Source organism: Gymnoscopelus microlampas (genome assembly GCF_963454915.1).
Source record: "Gymnoscopelus microlampas genome assembly, chromosome: 22".
Taxonomy (NCBI): domain Eukaryota; kingdom Metazoa; phylum Chordata; class Actinopteri; order Myctophiformes; family Myctophidae; genus Gymnoscopelus; species Gymnoscopelus microlampas.
In genome coordinates this window covers 39807258-39825579 of record NC_139959.1, presented here as the reverse complement: position 1 = coordinate 39825579, position 18322 = coordinate 39807258, and the positions used below count along the sequence as shown (strand labels likewise).

At 40.6% G+C, this 18322-nt stretch overlaps 3 protein-coding genes across 4 annotated transcripts in view; 2 read left to right on the top strand and 1 right to left on the bottom strand.

Annotated features, from left to right (window-relative positions):
• Window positions 1–1065: 1065 nt before the first annotated feature.
• LOC311039014 (uncharacterized protein) overlaps window positions 1066–18322 on the bottom strand; it is a 100963-nt gene continuing 83706 nt past the window's right edge. The window contains exons 6-9 of one of the 2 annotated variants that reach the window (XM_084048656.1): window positions 16601–16703; window positions 13461–13527; window positions 12877–12953; window positions 1066–4115 (exon numbers count right to left, since the gene is read on the bottom strand). In XM_084048656.1, coding sequence (XP_083904782.1) covers window positions 1866–4115; window positions 12877–12953; window positions 13461–13527; window positions 16601–16703 — 2497 coding nt within the window. In that variant the 3' untranslated portion in view covers window positions 1066–1865. The remainder of the gene's footprint in view (window positions 4116–12876; window positions 12954–13460; window positions 13528–16600; window positions 16704–18322) is intronic. The other variant, XM_084048657.1, reaches the window with a different exon arrangement.
• On the top strand, window positions 6469–7601 carry LOC311038955 (uncharacterized protein). The gene is made up of 3 exons (XM_084048586.1): window positions 6469–6699; window positions 7294–7356; window positions 7524–7601. The coding sequence occupies exons 1-3, from the start codon at window positions 6481–6483 to the stop codon at window positions 7548–7550; spliced, it is 309 nt and encodes a 102-aa protein (XP_083904712.1). The 5' UTR covers window positions 6469–6480; the 3' UTR covers window positions 7551–7601.
• On the top strand, window positions 8461–9370 carry LOC311039051 (piggyBac transposable element-derived protein 4-like; the record flags this gene model as incomplete). The annotated part of the gene is made up of 3 exons (XM_084048693.1): window positions 8461–8469; window positions 8633–8699; window positions 8793–9370. 3 exons carry the CDS (start codon window positions 8461–8463, stop codon window positions 9347–9349), a joined length of 633 nt encoding a protein of 210 aa, XP_083904819.1. The 3' UTR covers window positions 9350–9370.

The following is an 18322-nucleotide window of genomic DNA, read 5'->3' as shown; positions in this document are numbered from 1 at the left end:
TCTCTTTGTTGGGACCCCCTGTCTCTTTGTTGGGACCCCCTGTCTCTTTGTTGGGACCCCCTGTCTCTTAGTTGGGACCCCCTGTCTCTTTGTTGGGACCTCCTGTCTCTTTGTTGGGACCCCCTGTCTCTTTGTTGGGACCCCCTGTCTCTTAGTTGGGACCCCCTGTCTCTTAGTTGGGACCCCCTGTCTCTTTGTTGGGACCTCCTGTCTCTTAGTTGGGACCCCTTGTCTCTTAGTTGGGACCCCCCCTCTTGCTTTTGCACAACGCAAGATGGAAAAAGTCCTTTAACCCAATGCATCCATGTCATTTTTAGATTTCTTTGGCTATTTTGAAAAATCTTGACAATTTCTGCAAAATGTTGAATAAATATATTTTTCAAAGCGAACATTTTAAAGCAAATATTTGGCCGTGGACTCCCATCTCAAAATGTTTTGTTCCAGGGACCCCTCCCCCAGAATTAAGGATTTGAGTTACAAATGTTAGCTTTAAAAACATATATTCAAATATTTGCAGATTTTCATGATTTTAAAACAAATAGCAGATCTACAAGCTCATAGCGCGGCACCCTATGAGCCTGTAGATACAGTATGCTATTTTTTTGAATTGCCAAATACATCTAAAAATGACACAGATTCTTTCCCGGTAAGACCTGAGGCTGATTCTACAAATGTCTTCTAAATCCTAACAGTTTTCTGAAAAACGTATGAATAACAATTTAAGTTAAATGTATAACTTATCTGTACAGTACATTGAGTAAATAGATTTACTCACCACCGTTCACATTTACACACATCAAGGGCTTAATAGAAAAGAAGGAAAGTAGAGTCTTGATAAAGAACAAATAAAGGTTTTACTTGAAAATACAGAATCATTGATTACAGGAACTTTTGAAATATCAGCAACAATTTCATTTTTCAATTCTAAAATACTTTGTAGTATACTCTATAATAATCTATATAGAGGATTCCAGGGGTCCAGGATATAATATATTACATCCAGGAGAAAATATTGTCTTAGAATTCTGGTTGACAATAGTTGTAATTGAAATCCAACTGTCTGTATTCCTTGAGCATCAAAAAGCTTCTCATCTCTGCAAAGTCCAAACTTCCATAATGATCTAGACTCCATGATCATCTGAAAGGTCCTGTGGAGACTTAAGATAGGTTCTCTATTAATAAACTACCCACATACCCATGAAATATCTGTATTTTTTTTTTGACAAATTCTTCTTTCCGCTTTCGATTGTTTTAGTGCCCAGGCAAAGTGGACGGGATAGCAAATGAAAATAAATTATATTTTAACCGTTTAATACAATTGGATATTCTACAGGTGTTTAATAAGGGCTATGTGTCCACTGTTCATAAAGGTCTATTGTACATTGTATGTATCTCAAGGCCCATAGGCTCATGTATTTACCTTTGGCTGTAGCTATGTATTTCAACAGCAGGTAATGCAGGAAACCTCTTGACATGGGGCTCCCTACCCCCCACCTCCCTACATTAGAGCGGGGACAGTGGGCGTGGCCAGGAATAAGGTCTATAAACAGTGTGTTCACACACTACACTTAACATTGTCCATGACCTTCATCAGGTGTCTGAATAAACAGAAGTCAGACACATGATTCCACTTCATGAGTTTTTTAAAGGCATTTGTCAAGTCTTTGTCCTGAGGTCGTAGTCGAAACATCCTGTGTTTAATCTCTGAAACAGTCAATGTGTGTCCATGCCGTAGCCAGGCACCCTGTTGAAGTGTCCTTGAGCAAGGCATTGCACCTGTCATTGCTCGTTTACTTTGAAGTTGCTCTGGATGATCAGGTTATGAAAAATAATCCAACTTCAGTTTGTCCAACTCAAGTACATTGTTACAGTTTTAAAATCAACCCAAGATGTTCAGAGAGGAATGAGTCTGTTTCACAGAGAAACAATATCATGATTGAACTTGCAGCAGTTCCTTTGTTCCTCACTGTGTCGATGACGACACGTGCCTTTTCATGTTTCACTTTCTCTATGTAGGCCGTATCATACTCTTCTTTGGTAATCACCCCCTTCTCTAAAAGTTTGTCCAGGAGACTGTTGAGGACAGGATCTGAAACGCTGTTGATGAAGCTGCTCCGCACAGAAAACAGTCTGTCTTCTGCTGGAAGAGTCAGTGTGCACTGAACTTGTTGTCTCCTAATGGGATCTGAAACGCTGTCGATGAAGCTGCTCTGCACAGACAACAGTTTGTCTTTCGCTTCATGACTCAGTGTGCGCTGAACTTGTTGTTTTCTTAAAGCAGCATCTGTAAGATTTACATAACCTTCCCAAGCACATATGGAGGAGGTGTTGCTTAGAAATAGCCTAACATGGCGAAAACGTTCCTCTAAATTAATGACAAATGTTGGCATGTAATTGGGGTAGGATTGTTCATCGACTTCAAATTCTGCCTTATTTGGTAGAACTATGATGGAACCATCTTGAGGGGAAGTGGAGAGGGTGTATTCTTGCTTTGGGATTAGTTTACAGAGAGACACTTCAATGTAAATCTCTTCTCCATTCATCTCCTTCCTTTCCTTCATCACTTCATGCCGCACAACATTACGAGGCAGCAGCAACACTTTCAGGATCGAACTGGGATGATCATCATCAATCGGTGGTGTATAAAACAGTGACACCAATGCCTGGACAGGACTGGGCTGGACAAGACGGGGCCCGAGCAACATCTCTTGTACGTACGAGATGATACCATATAAAGATAATCGAGTTACATTTATGATAACATGAGTTTCTGTGATCATATGGGGTTTGATCAGCTCAAAGCCATCATCATCCATCACATGGAGAACAGACAAGGATTTGCCTCCACCCATGGAGAGGATCTCACAATGTGGAAAGCGTAACTGACACACAGACCCCTGAGAACCTTTGATGTCAAACAGTGGTCCTGCAGGCCTCTTGCTAAGCTGGGATAGAAGCCTTCGGTCCCAGTGGACTGTCCTGTAAGTCACATCTCCCTCTGTCTTCATCTTAAACACCAGGTCGGTCACGTTGCATTGGAACAGTCCTGCTTGGGTGCAGTGGAACCTGTAGCTTTCCTTGTTTTCTACAACAATGATATCAGGTGTAATTTTCTGTGTTTTGTCCAGTAGTGTAACATCATTCACGCTGTTGGACCGCTTTGCTCTGAAACTTGTCTTGTTCTCTAAACATGGAATTTGGCTTAGTGAGGGTAAGCTGTGAGAACGAGGCAGAGAGATGGATTCACCCATCTTACAACCACTTAAGCATGAACTTAGATCAGTTTCATCTTGGAGCTCAAATGAAGGATGTGGAGAGGACAATGACTCTGTAACAGGCTGGTCTGTAGTTGACAAATCACAGGCTGTGTCACATGACATTTCTTCTTGGGAATGTTGGAAAGACTGTTGTGATGTGGATGAGGAAGACAACATGGGAGAGACTGTAGCAACAGAGGGATACATGTTGGGTGTAATTACTTCCTGTCGGACATCTTGAGAAGAGGGAATGTCACACTCCTTTATCTCTGCTTCTTTCCTTCTCTTTCTGGGAAGATGGGGCACTTGTGTAGAAGATAAGGACGACATATTGAGGGTGGTTGATAGAGTTGAAGAGGGAGAACGAGGGAGGGTTGATGAAGGAAAATTAGATGCCAACTCTTCTTCTCTTCTCTTTCTGTCTTGTGTTCTCTGTGAAGAAACCATGTGTGGTCTGTTGAGTGTGGAGTCAGAGGATGTGCTAGGAGATGGAGAAGGAGTTTCAGTGATTGATTGATGCTTGGTGGGATCCAATGGGTAAGATTTGGGTTGAAACTGGAACTGAATGTTTTTTTCTTCATCCAAATCTTTCATCTCATTATGTTTAACTTTTTTTCGATGCTTCCCTTTTCCTCTAAGGAACACTCTGCTGTCTCTTTCTTCATTCTCCTCTGGAATGTCCTCCATCTCACCATGCTTCACTCCTATAGCTGTGGAGGAGGCCCTTTTTTTTTTAATGATTTGTACTTTATTTTTTGAGGCCTTTTTGATTTTTTTGCCTTTTTGATTGTCAGTGTTCATCTTCTTTTTTATTTTTTTGCATGAAGTCCCTGAGACATAATGGGAAGGAATTGTTCCCTAAAAAAGAAAACAGGGGAAATCAAATCAAATCATGGATATTTAATAAACTAAATCAGTATGTAAAGAGGTCAACAGTGTCAGATTCATTCAATATGCCAAACAATCCTTGCATGGTCAACATTTAGCCTATGTTAGTATTGACATAGACATGTGTTTTTGATTAACCCAAATGGGTAAGGGAAGAGGAACAGGGTTCTCATGTGTGAACCATCATATGAGAGGGGAGATACTTCAGGTCTGACAAAAAAAGAGAAATGTTACCTAGTTAAGCTCTGCATGGGTGAAGACAGGACAGTGCTCTGAATCTGTTTAATAGCTTGTTTCAGCTCATTAAATACTTTTTTTCTATTGATTTATCAAATAATAATTGATGTGGTTTGGAACAATAGTTATCAGACAGTATCTGATCAGTATCTACATTATGGTGTGTATATACAGTGGCGGCCTTTGCTATGTTAACCCTCACGGGGGCCTGAGGGTCGTCCATGGCCGCAGGCTGAAAACCCACCTCTTCAGGAAACACTACCCTTCCTCTTAGCCTTGCCTACTTGCTGTCAATTATTTGTACAAACTCTTGTTTTATTGGATCTTGTTGATTCGATGCACTTAGTGGTTTTAGCTCTTGCTGTTTATGAAAGTATGTAGCTGATATATTGCACTTTTACTTTAGCGCTAGGTATACTCTTAGTTGGTTGTTTAAGAAGAGAATGCACTTCAGACTTCTGGTGATTTGTAGTTTTCTTCCCTACCTATGTTGAATGCACTTATTGTAAGTCTCTTTGGATAAAAGCTAAATGACTGTAATGTAATGATTCTTTTCCATAAAAAAATTAACCCTATATATCATTTTTTTTAAACTAATATTTTTAGTTTTCCTTTAATACTTATGTAGAAGCACAATGACGAATTATGTAATAAGTCTGCATTATTCTGTGTGTGTGTGTGTGTGTGTGTGTGTGTGTGTGTGTGTGTGTGTGTGTGTGTGTGTGTGTGTGTGTGTGTGTGTGTGTGTGTGTGTGTGTGTGTGTGTGTGTGTGTGTGTGTGTGTGTGTGTGTCACAGACAGATCACATCGGCTCTGTGCAGCAGGCAATACGGTTTAATTTTGCCCCATTCAATATTTAACTTTCAAACACTTCTGGCATCATTTTAAGGTCTACTCAGTCTTTTGTGAGCACCCCAGACAGTTTTTATCTTGCTTGATTCAATATTTAGATATCTGATATTCATTTGATCAGACACGCCCCCCCCCCCCCGCTATAACAGCCTATTCAAATTCAAACCCCATGGTAACAATGTTGGATTGATTGAAAACAAGTTCAAAGAGTAGTAGCTCCAACCTCTTAACACATTGCCTGCCAATTACGCATTAATGCGATCTAATAAATAGTGCGCTTGGCCGCCAAGATCGCATAAATGCGATCTATGGTCTTTATTGTGGTTTAATATGTATTGTGGTCTTATGCAACCTGTGTCTTCATATCTTACTGCTGCATGGAAAGAAAAGTCATGTGAGCGGAAAAGTCATGTGATCAGACCAAAAAAATACAAAAACAAGCTGTAGTACCAGTTGCTGCCTTGAGAATTCAACAAACAAACACAAGACAGAGAGTAACGACGGAGACAGACGGAGACAGAGCTGATCGAGAGAGAAAGAGAGAGAAAGTGAGAGAAATTGAGTTATTTTGAGTTTAGTTTAGTTCTAGTGAGTTTAGTTTCTTTATTTTAGTTGTACTAGTTGTAAAAACAGTTGAGGGAGAGGAGAGGTGGTGGACCCGGGGTGTCGGAAGGTTTAGGTGAGGGGGGAGGGGAGGGGAGGAGGTGGTGGTCTCGTCTGGTGGACGGAGCCGAGAGCCTGGAGCCTGGCGAGAGATTTAGGTGAGTGTCAGGCGAGATTGTAGGAAAGATGGTAGGGAAACGGGGCAGAAAGTCCAAACATGCAGAGCCCCAGATGGACCAGGGTCAACGGACGTTGGAGGACTGCATGTCCTTTACAGCGCCCCAGCGACCGCTCCAACTCCCGCAAGCACCCCTGCCATTACCCCCGGGAGATAAGCTTGTCGTACCGGAGGACTTGAAGGTGCAGCGCCGGTCATCATCACCCGCTGCCCCGCCATTAGAGCCGCGACCTAATCTCGTTGTACCGGAGGACGTGAAGGTACAGCGCCGGTCATCATCAGCCGCTGCCCCGCCATTAGAGCCGCGACCTAATCTCGTTGTACCGGAGGACGTGAAGGTACAGCGCCGGTCATCATCAGCCGCTGCCCCGCCATTAGAGCCGCAAGCTGAGGCTCCTCCGCATATATTTGAGTACTTGAAGGTACCAGAGGACTTGAAAAAAGAGGTACTGGACATACCGGAGGATGTACCCGTACCACCGGTACCGGATGATGTACCACCACCAGTACCCGAGATCGATACCCCGGCCGGGGTGCGACGGAGCGAGAGACCGAAGGCAGCGACAGCGTGGGTTCGCCCAGGCGATACCTCCGATGGGGAAGACAGCAGTTTTAGCGGCGACGATGTCGGGTCTCTTGGCTGGCAGCCAAGCCCAACGAAGAGTCGGACATCGTTTACTAGTGGTAAGACTTGTTTATATCATCACAACATAGTTTTTATATTGATATGGCGCTATTTCATATTTTGATGAAGTGAATATAGCCGATCTACAAGCTCACAATGCATGGCGATGCGTGGGTGTAAAAAAAAAAGACCAGTCTTTTTTTTTATCATGTTTTACTTATGTAGAAAGTATTTTATGAATGAATATTATGTATTCTGAATCTATGCATGTGATATATTTGATTATGATGAAGCTTATGACTTCACTATGGGGCAGTAGACTTGTAGATCTGGCTAATGTTTTTTTGGGGGGGGTGTGGGGGCATACTTCAAAGGGAAGAGAGGTTAGGTTGTGTAAATAACAACAAATCCTTTGATGGGGTCATCATAAGGCTATGTCAACAATGATTTTCAAGTCCCTTTGATGTTATTTTCAAATTACTGACGAGTATATACTTTTAGATCAGGTTTGGGGTGGCCAGGTGCACTAGAAGCCCCCACCTCTGATCCACTGTCATTTGTCAAAATCTTCAAAGGCGACTAAGGGACAGGTCATGTAAACAACATTCAGCGTTTTGATCCTGTTTACTAAAGTATTTGATATTTGGTTTCAGATGAAGATGAAGAAAGGGCAGGCAGGAGAAAGGATGCAAGACCATCTGTCTTTTTTGGAAAAGGTAACTAATTTCTACCTTCACATTTGCACCATATGTTTATATGTTGAATTGAATATCTAGGACCCCAATGGATTGGTGTCATAGACAAAGTGTTTGAGACATGCTGGCTGTGAACATAATTGTACATTATATTTATCACATTATCTGATGTTTTACTATGATCACAGACAGGGGAGGTAAGGAGAGAGTTTTGAGGAGAAAGACGGCAGCAAAAGCAGGACGAGCATCTGCATGTCTTGGGGAAGGTAATTCATCTCTATATTCACATTTGCTGTGTGTGTGTGTGTGTGTGTGTGTGTGTGTGTGTGTGTGTGTGTGTGTGTGTGTGTGTGTGTGTGTGTGTGTGTGTGTGTGTGTGTGTGTGTGTCACAGACAGTCTTGTCTGTCTCTCTCACACACACACACACACACACACACACACACACACACACACACACACACACACACACACACACACACACACACACACACACACACACACACACACAGAAATGTATTACACTATAACATTGTCCTAGTGATGACACCTGTTCACTTTCCATGTATTCACACATTATTTGATGTTTTACTATTATCTCAGACAGGGGAGGTAAGAAGAAGGGGAGAGTTTTGAGGAGAAAGACGGCAGCAAAAGCAGGAGGAGCATCTGCATGTCTTGGGGAAGGTAATTCATCTCTATATTCACATTTGTTGTGTGTGTGTGTGTGTGTGTGTGTGTGTGTGTGTGTGTGTGTGTGTGTGTGTGTGTGTGTGTGTGTGTGTGTGTGTGTGTGTGTGTGTGTGTGTGTGTGTGTGTGTGTGTGTGTGTGTGTGTGTGTGTGAGAGACACAGCCAGTCTGTCTGTGTCTCACACACACACACACACACACACACACACACACACACACACACACACACACACACACACACACACACACACACAACATTGCCCAAGTGATGACACCAGTCACCAGTTCACTTTCCATGTGTTCACTGTACTACAATTTGTCTCCATACATCCAGTCTGCACTGTAATGATGTATAGACATGCTTGACTGGATGTATGGAGACAAATTGTAGTACAGTGAACACATGGAAAGTGAACTGGTGACTGGTGTCATCACTATGGCAATGGTGTGTGTGTGTGTGTGTGTGTGTGTGTGTGTGTGTGTGTGTGTGTGTGTGTGTGTGTGTGTGTGTGTGTGTGTGTGTGTGTGTGTGTGTGTGTGTGTGTGTGTGTGTGTGTGTGACCTTTAGACCTTTTACCACATTATTTTATGTTTTACTGTGATCTCAGACAGTGAGGAAGAGGAGGAGGAGGAGGAGGAAGAAGAAGAGGCAGCATCACACCGTAAAAAAAAGAGGTAAGGACTTGTTCTGTTCTGCTCATCACACCTGTACCACACAAATAAAAAAATATGTATTTCATGGTAATTATATATTTCTATAATTTACAGGTGGTGGTGGGAAGCGCCGAGCTGCAGCCACTGTGTGGCAGGACTCCGACTGGCAACCTCCGGTGGACATTCCCTTCACAGCCGTTCCCGGTCCTCGCCACGCTGCAGCTGAGATTCAGTCAGTTCATCCTGTGGACTTCCTGGCTCTTATCCTCACCGACGAGCTGCTAGAGACTATATGCGTGCAAACTAATCTCTACGCAGAGCAGTACATCAGAGATGAACAGAAGGAGTTTCCACATGGCAGAACACAGGCATGGAAACCTGTCAAAGTGGGCCTAATGCAGAAACCTGAGATCGAACTTTATTGGTCCACTGAGGAGCCACTAACCACTCCATACTTCAGTAAGACCATGTCTCGAAACAGGTACCAAATAATATGGAGGTTTCTGCATTTCAGTGACAATGACTGTATTGATGCTGACGACAAGATCTACAAAGTGCGCTCACTGTTAGAGTACTTACTCACAAGATTCCAAGAGCTGTATTGCCCCAGTCAAAACATAAGCATCCAGGTCCATCAGGTCCACTTTGCTGTCTTTCTGATGAAGGGATAATAGCTAATGTTTTGGTCTAGCCTTTCCACTCCGTTCATGTACTTGTTGTAAGAAAGGATACAAACTGGCTTCTCTCGTGGCACTCTATCTCTGTGTTTTTTTCTTTTTCACCATGGCGGTTTCCATCTCATCCTTGTGGATGGTTGTGATCATTCGCACTATTCTCTTGTCTCTCCATGTCAGTAACATGACTTTGCCATTGTGCCGCATCATTCTGTCTCCGACTTTCAGGCTGGAATTTGTCACCTCTCTCAGCACTAGTGGTTCGCCTCTTTTCTTCCTCCATATGTTTTCAGGCCAAGAAGAAGTTCAAACAGCTCCACAGAATTGTAAAAAATGTCCATATACAATCTAAAACCAAAACCCTTCAAGTCAGAGAGGAGGAAAAGAATAGTGAATTCTAGGGAGTCGCCTAGTCTAGTATATGGCTTCATGTTGTAACACCAAGAAAAGACCCTCCGAGCAGGCTGAATTGTGATGTAGCGGCGCATAAGCTTGTCGCACTCCCCCCCACCGCGGCCAAAAGAGTGCAGTGAGGGTGTGCAGGGTCTGTTCCCGAAAGGGAAAGGGGAGCGAGACGAGGTTGATGTGCATTAGCTGTAAGATGCCCCTCCATGCTGAGGAGTGTTACACACTGTATCACACCAAGAAAAAATATTGGTTGTTTTTACCTCCCCTGTCTGTGATCATAGTAAAACATCAAATGTGAACTGGTGACTGGTGTCACTAGGACAATGTTACAGTGTAATACATGCCTGTGTAAAAACAATGCACTTTTCTCTGATGTCTGATCTACAGATGTGTGTCACTGAAGGCTAAAATAAACAGGTCGAATCTCTTTAGTGCTTGAGAGTCTGTTATTTGTGAAACCTTTCTGACATTTTCTATTTCTATATATGACATTTTGAAGTTGAACTTTGAATTATTATTTATTATTTGATGTATATAACTTGAGTTTGAATGAGCTGAAATAATCTTGCACTTTGGAGTGAAACAGTAAAGGGCATAGGTATAAACGGCACCATAAAAGGTAATTCAAACGCATATATATTTTTTAAAACTACTACTTTTGAGATGACTGATGTCACTGAAGGTGCAAATAAATGTCAGATCACTTTTGAAATGATTTTTCTGCCTGCATGTGTCCATTTCACTAAAATGGCCATAACTCTCTTTCTAGAGAAAAATAGCTTTTTTTGGTGAAAACGAGCTGTATTCAACTACCTCTAGCTAAAAAACGGAACATGTTATCAACTCACTTTCTTTTCATGATAAAAGTAGAGATTCTATTCTTCGATTTGAGATATTCCATGTGTTCATAGTCCTAGCACAAAGTATTCTGTGGGCCTGCGAAGATTGGTCAGAATACTCAAAATAGCTGGCAAGGGCAGCTATGAACAAGGTTTTAACTCTGGCAGTCAATGTGTTAAGGAAGGTGCTGGCCCCGAATCGAAATGAGATCAAATAATTAAAAGTCAAGCCACTGTAGCCCTCTGCCAGTTTTTTATTTCTATTTTACGTTACAGAAAGCGTAATATATTGAGGGCCCTATTTTTGCCGGTGCCTTACCTGTTGGCATTACCTGCTGCACGTGAATTACGCACAAGGGAGCTGGCACTGTCCCTAAACGGTATCTTGCGGTCGCTATACCCGCTATTCATAATGCCGACTCTGTTATTTGCACCTGGAGGTGTGCCCGTGGGCGTGCCCATGGGCGTGATGTTGTGCTTTCCCTAAAATTGCCATCGTAAGATTGCATTGGCGATAATGGCTTGCACAGTCTTCTCTTAAATGTCATCTGGCACGGACCGGTGATTGGTTTTATCATTGTAACGCCCAAACCACACATATGCATAATGTAACGGGTGGTGCAGGTGTTTTAGGGATAAGGCTGGTGTCTGAAAATATTTATTTTTTGCACGGGAACGCCCCTTGCGCAATGCTAAATCCCAAAATAGTGGATTTAGGATCTTTGAATGAAAATAGGTCTGTGAGTCTGAACCATCCAAACACCCATCAGCCTGTGACCATAAGCAACACAAACTCCGCCCACCTACTGTATCATCCAGCAGAACCAGCAACACAACATCAAATAATCCGTACAATTTGTGTCAAATGCCACCCTGGAATCCCCCCACCGACGACTTGGTTGGACTGATTCATTTCTTCTCATCCACCCACCTCTATACTACTTTGATGCTAGTCTATGATGTCACATTGATGATATAAGGGATCTCTATATGCTTGAGATGGGCATATCATCTGGATTGGCAGTTCTAGGGACCCGAGTGCAAAAACATGCATGCCAAGACAATTTGCAACTAATTAAAGTAAAAAGAAATATAGATCTACACGCTCATTTAGATAGATAGATATATAGTGATATTGTGAAGTTTCACCAGCTATAACCTTAAAGGGCGACTTCACCGATTTTCAACCTATCTTCATATAATTGGTCCTCACTAATACTCATGATAAAATGGTACAATATTTTTCTACTCGGTCTGTGTCTCAGAGGAGGGCTGTGGACAGTTCAGAGTCCCGTCTACCAGTGACATCATCAATGGGGAATCCAAGCTAATAGAAACTGCAGGCTTTCTATTCCTGGAAAGTTGCAATGCAATAAAAGAAGCCATTATTCTCATGTTAATAAAAATCTACAGTAAATAAAAAATGTGAAATCTTGTTGGAAAAAAAAATCATGCCTAACAATGATGTCACTGGTGACAGGTTTCTGGACTGTCCACAGCCCTCCTCCTACGAGACACAGACCAAGTAGAAAAACATTGTACCATTTTATCATGAGTATTAGTGAGGACCAATTATATGAAGATAGGTTGAAAATCGGTGAAGTCGTCCTTTAATAACTAGGCCCTAATTAAGTGGTTGAGCTGAACATCCTAACTGTAATATGTTAAATAATGCTGCTGGCTTGACACGGCTTGCTTTTTATTCACCTCGACGTGCCTTTTACAGTCATTAAACCACTGTGGGCAATAGGAAACTCGCTGTATTAGTTTTACTCTGATGACACACAGGTAATGCTTAGAGTAGTCTGATGTAAAATGGGTTTTATATTTCTTTCTTTTTCCTGACTGTAATCTAAATAAAGAAGATTAGACCGACCGCATACCAGACTTATTTTCTCTGCACAGTTTTACATTATAAATATTATATATATATATATATATATATATATATATATATATATATATATATATATATATATATATATATATATATATATATATATATATATATATATATATATTTTTTTTTTTTTTTTTTTTTTTTTTTTTATGGCATGCTACTTTTGTTGCACCCTAGTTTTAAATCTGGCCTCTGACAAATACCCCATGTTATACAATATTATATATATAAATGATATATTAAAAAAGAAAACAGGAAAATAAATTGGCTGTCTTAGAAAAACTTTCAAAAAACTGAAAGAAATTGAAAGAAAAAAAGAAAAAGTCAATACAGAGTATAAAATAAACAACTAATGAAAAAAGCATGACTATAATAACCTTGTCCCCAGGAGGAAGAGGAGGTGTTGATGTCTGATCCATGAACATCATCTCCATCTGACCAGACTGTTTCATCTCTACAGAAGAACAACAAACAAACATTCATTACACATGATGAGTATAGAAGACATGAGGTCTGATACATTGTTTTATGACTGTACATAAATATCACTGTACACTCAATGAACCACATTCACACAGCGGCCATTTTGTTCTGACATCATACTTGGAGGTTAGCCCCTCCCCCTCCAGTATGAAGTAAGAGTTAAATGGACACAGTGTGAACATGTTAGTTTAACCACATCAACCCTAGACTCACTATTCTGGACAGATCATAATATATGAACATTCTGTGACAATATGTGAACATTCCGCAAAAATAGCAGATGTAGAAGCTCACAATGCGTCGGCTTGTGAGGTTGTAGACCGGCAAGGAGGGGACCATGTACAGACCCCTGGGGGAACCCAGTTAATGAAAAGGGTTAATGTGGGGGGGGGGGGGGGGGGGGGGGGAGGAGAGAGAGAGAGAGAGAGAGAGAGAGAGAGAGAGAGAGAGAACCAGGCGTGCGTGGCTAGAAGCTTACCCGTCTTCATCAGACTCTTCTCCCACAGCTCAGACTCTTTCTCATTCATCAGTTTATAGTATTCCTCCTGTATTTCACACATCAACAGACAATGACAGAGTGAAGCTACATCAAGTGTTAACACACAGTTCCTTAACCAGAGCTGACAACTCTCACACAATGAGCGTGAGACACACGTAAATGACCCTCTTCACACACACTCACGCCACACATCATATTTCTCACACCGTCAAATCACCTTAAGTGGAAAACTGTGTTAACTCATGCACCACTGAGACATCCACTTCTGCCGGTATTTGAGCGATAAAGTGAATTAAATGATTGTATCTGAAGTAGCCCCACCCGTTAACTGTAGTGAAAAGCAGGAATGTTAGGCGTGTGTGTGTGTGTGTGTGTGTGTGTGTGTGTGTGTGTGTGTGTGTGTGTGTGTGTGTGTGTGTGTGTGTGTGTGTGTGTGTGTGTGTGTGTGTGTGTGTGTGTGTCTTAAGATGAACTAATGTTCTATGCTTTACACATCCAACATGTTAGCTGCCGGGTGTACCCTGGAATTTTCTCTGTCCGGTCAAGGTTTATAACGTTTTTATTTACTGAATTTGACTGACGTCTAATTATTTAGAACTCCTCTGTGTGTCATGCTGCGCTGCCAAGAGCAGGCAGTTAAAAGGGGGAGGGACCTTTGGATGCATGCGTGTGGAAAAAGAACAGATCTTCAAGCAAAAACATGACACGTTGTTAGCTTGTAGATCTGTTCTACAAGTTAACAAGAGAGCGAGTGAGAGTTCTATTGCTGAGATGAGTGATTAAAGGGATTTGACAATTTAGAATAATTTGTGCAGTCTGTATTGACTTTATAGCTATCAGACTTTTATGTAAATCAATGTGAATATTGAATAGGAAACATATGGTACAAACATCAGTCAAGGTGAACCATATGACCAATAGGAGAGTAAGAGTCACCATCTCTACACAGGCTGTTACACTGACTCCTACTGTCACTATATTTATTATGACTGTGAATACACTCCAGTCATTCCCACATACAGTATACACATTATACTCCATTTGATACCTAAGTGATACATTCAAGTTAATTGCATGCAATCATAAAGATATATATATATATATATTAATGAGTGGTTATTAGTAAAGATGGCTCTTTAATTGCTTCAGTCATCAAATCAATGTCTCTGTTTAGCTTGTTGATGGATGAAATTAAAACATTTAGCCATAATGTTCCCATGTTAGTAAAGCCTGTTAAAGTATCAAACTCCCTGTTAAAATGCATCAAAATACAGGACATTATATCTGCTCTGTTAAAAAGACCCCCCCCCCACCAAAAGGATCACACCCTCACTATTAATCTCCACCTACCACCAGTTTCTGCCTTAAAATGACTTGATTTCATTATTGAGGGTTAGATTTGGAAAATTATAGTAAGTACTTTTACTTCCTGAGTATTTCCAATTTCCATTACTTTTACTTCTACTCCACTACATCTCAGAAGCAAATATTGTACTTTTACTACTCTACAATTCTTTGAAAACTTTAGTTACTAGTCACTTTGTAGATTTTGATTATTATTACAAAACATACATTAACCTCTTCAGTCCTATATACATTTGGCCATTTGAAAATAGCAGATCTACAAGCTCACAATGTGTCACGATGCGACGCATTGTAAGCTTGTAGCTTGATTTGTGAGCTTGATTCTAATACATTTTAGACATAATGATAACTTGTGTAACGGGATATTCTTTATAATGTACTTTTACTTTTGGTACTTTAAGTATGTTTTGATGCCAATACTTTTGTACTTTTACTCAAGTACATTTTGAATACTGGATGTCTACATTGCAGTAATGATACTTTTACTTAAGTAAAAAATTGAGTACTCTTTCCACCACTGCTTGTAAGCCCCGTGCGGGCTGGGCATCTTGTGGGGCAGGACACTATAATAAAAAAAATGCTATTTATCGATTCTGTTTATCATGATAAAACATGTCAGGCTCTCTTTGCGTTCTCAGGACTTGCTTACACAAATATGTCCCATTTAACTGTATGGAGCTTGGAAAATGTTTGTGTTTTCTGCAGTGGTGTAAAGTAACTAAGAACATTTGCTCAAGTACTGTACTTAAGTACATTATTTAGGTATTTGTTTTTACTTTACTGGAGTATTTCCAATGTTCAGTACTTTTACTTCTACTCCACTACATCTCAAAGCCAAATATTGCAATGGGACAATCTGTATAAAGAGTACTTTTAGTTTTGGTACTTTAAATACATTTTGATACCAAACTTTTATACTTTTACTCAAGTCAATTTTGAATTTCGGACTTTTACTTGTAACAGAGTATTTCTATATTGCAGTATTGATACTTTTACTTAAGTAAAACATTAGAGTACTTTTTCCACCACTGGGTATAAGAGAACAGTTAAATGTAAGTAGAACACTGTTAACCTCATGAACCCTCGCTTCCCTATTCTGGGGAAAACATGCTGTGGAAGTAGCAGATCTACAAGCTCACAATAGTGTGTAGATCTGCAGAGGGACTGTAGAGGGAATAGACCCCTGAGGAACCCTGTTCAATTTAAGTATAAAGGGTTTATATTATTAATAAAGCTAAACTACAAGTCCACAACGTGTCGCATTGTGAGCTTGTAGATCTGCTATTTTCACTACTTTTGAGTGACACTCTTCTATGATGAAATGGGGCATTAAGTTATGGGGGGGGGGGGGGGGGGTTGAAACGTGGAGATACAAGGTTTCTGCCCGACAACAACGATAATTAACCCTTTATACATAGTTGAACGGGGTTCCCCAGGGGTCTGAACTAGGCCTGATGCTTTATTCTCTCAACACCAAATCTGTTTGCCTAAAACAGAAGATCTAAAAGCTCACAACGGGTTGCATTGTGATTCATTGTAAGCTTGTAGATCGGCTATTTTCGTCAAATGTTCACCTCAGAATGCTAGGGTTCATGTGGTTACCTGGCATCCCTATTTTAGACAAATTTTTGTTTATAGTATAGTTTTTTTATGTCACTGAATGATGAACAATTAAATGTTACACGCTACATTGTAGTTCATGTATTCATTAGAACATGTAAATAAATGTCATGGAGAGAATATTATGTTCTTACCTCACTGTTAGCTGACTCATACATGTTCCTCTCTATGTTCTGAGCATCAGTGATCAGGTCCTTTATGTCCTCAGCTGGGTCTCCTGTTGACATCTCCCCTACACTGCTCACCAACACACAGAGAATGAAAGAGACAAAGTCAGACATCAGAATCAACTCATCATAATAAGTGATAATAGTTCAGCTGGTCTGGGGTCTAGAAGATGGTGAGAACACATTGTATTGGTTCTGCTTTCTGTGTGATGAACACTCACAGCCAGCGGACATGGTGGTCACGGCAGTCCTGTGTGAAGTCATTATGCCAAGACTTCATCATGTCTGCTTTAGAGAGAGGTAGGGCTGTGATGGAGAACCAGCTGAGAGAAAGACAATGATAGAACAAACAAAAAGACGTAGAAAGAGGAGGGAGAAACAATGAGATACACATGTTATGACATAATATTCTATATGACATTATCTCTAACTGTGAAAGTGGAAACAGACAGTTTGCCCTTCGTAGTGTAAACTATACCTCCCCACCCAACCAACCAACAATAAAGTAATAATAATAATGATAATGATAATGATAATAACCTGTATGTATGCCTTATCTACTGTACAGGTGTATCATTGGTTCATAACTCGTGACAATGTCTACGTCCTCCAGAGGAAGAACTCAGATATATTTATTAAGTAAAAGTATCAATGTAGAACCATGTAGAAATACACCTTTATTCAAAATATTACTGGCTAGAATCGCACATTGTGAGCTTGTAGATCAGCTATTTTTGAATAGCCTAAGGAAGAATGTCAATCTGCAAAGTACATGGTAATTTAAGCTGTCAAGTAATTGGAATAAAAAGTACAATAATTACAGTCAAGTATTCAGTACATTAATTACAGACACGTACAAAGTACTTGTTGTCTCTGAGATGTAATGGAGTAGAAGTATAAAAGTATTGAAAAATTGAAATAATCAAGTAAAGTAAAAGCACCTCACAATTGTACTTAGTGCTTGAGTAAATGTACTTAGTTACTTTCTGGCACTTGCTGTACCCCTCCCATCCCTTTAGGTTCACAGAGTAGACCTACACAGTATTACTGTACAGTAATAATACAGTATTGTGTACAGTAATACTACAGTACTGTGTACAGTAATAGTACAGTACTGTGTACAGTAATACACACTGGAGGCCAAAGAAGAACCTCTGGCCCAAATCGTTCTCATTGATCTGTTATAGTGCCACCAGGAGGCCGATTTGTTCAAAACCATTTGTTGATCGTACTCCTATACAGATGTTGTCACGCCAGTTGGTAGGCTACACATTATCTCTATAGTCATGTGATCAAGACGGATTTGTCCGTTTTTTTTACAGTATATTCCATCCTGATTGGCTAAGATTGGCTTGCAAAGTTCGCAGGGTTGGTCCGTTTTGAACAAAATACCTCAAATCATGAACACAGCGTAAATCAGCCCATAATAAGCTACCTGCCCTGGCGGAGACCTGTGCTCAGAGGAGTACATTTTTCTAGTACTTCTACTCCACTACATCTCAGTGGCAAACGTAATTTTTACTCCACTAAAATAATATAGTTACTAGTTACTTTGCTGATTCGTACAACCATAGATTAACCACTTAAGCCCTATTTAATACTTATTTGAAAATAGGGGATCTACAAGCCCACAACAGGTAAAGATGTGACACATTAATGCGACATTACTTTGGTACTGTAAGTATATTT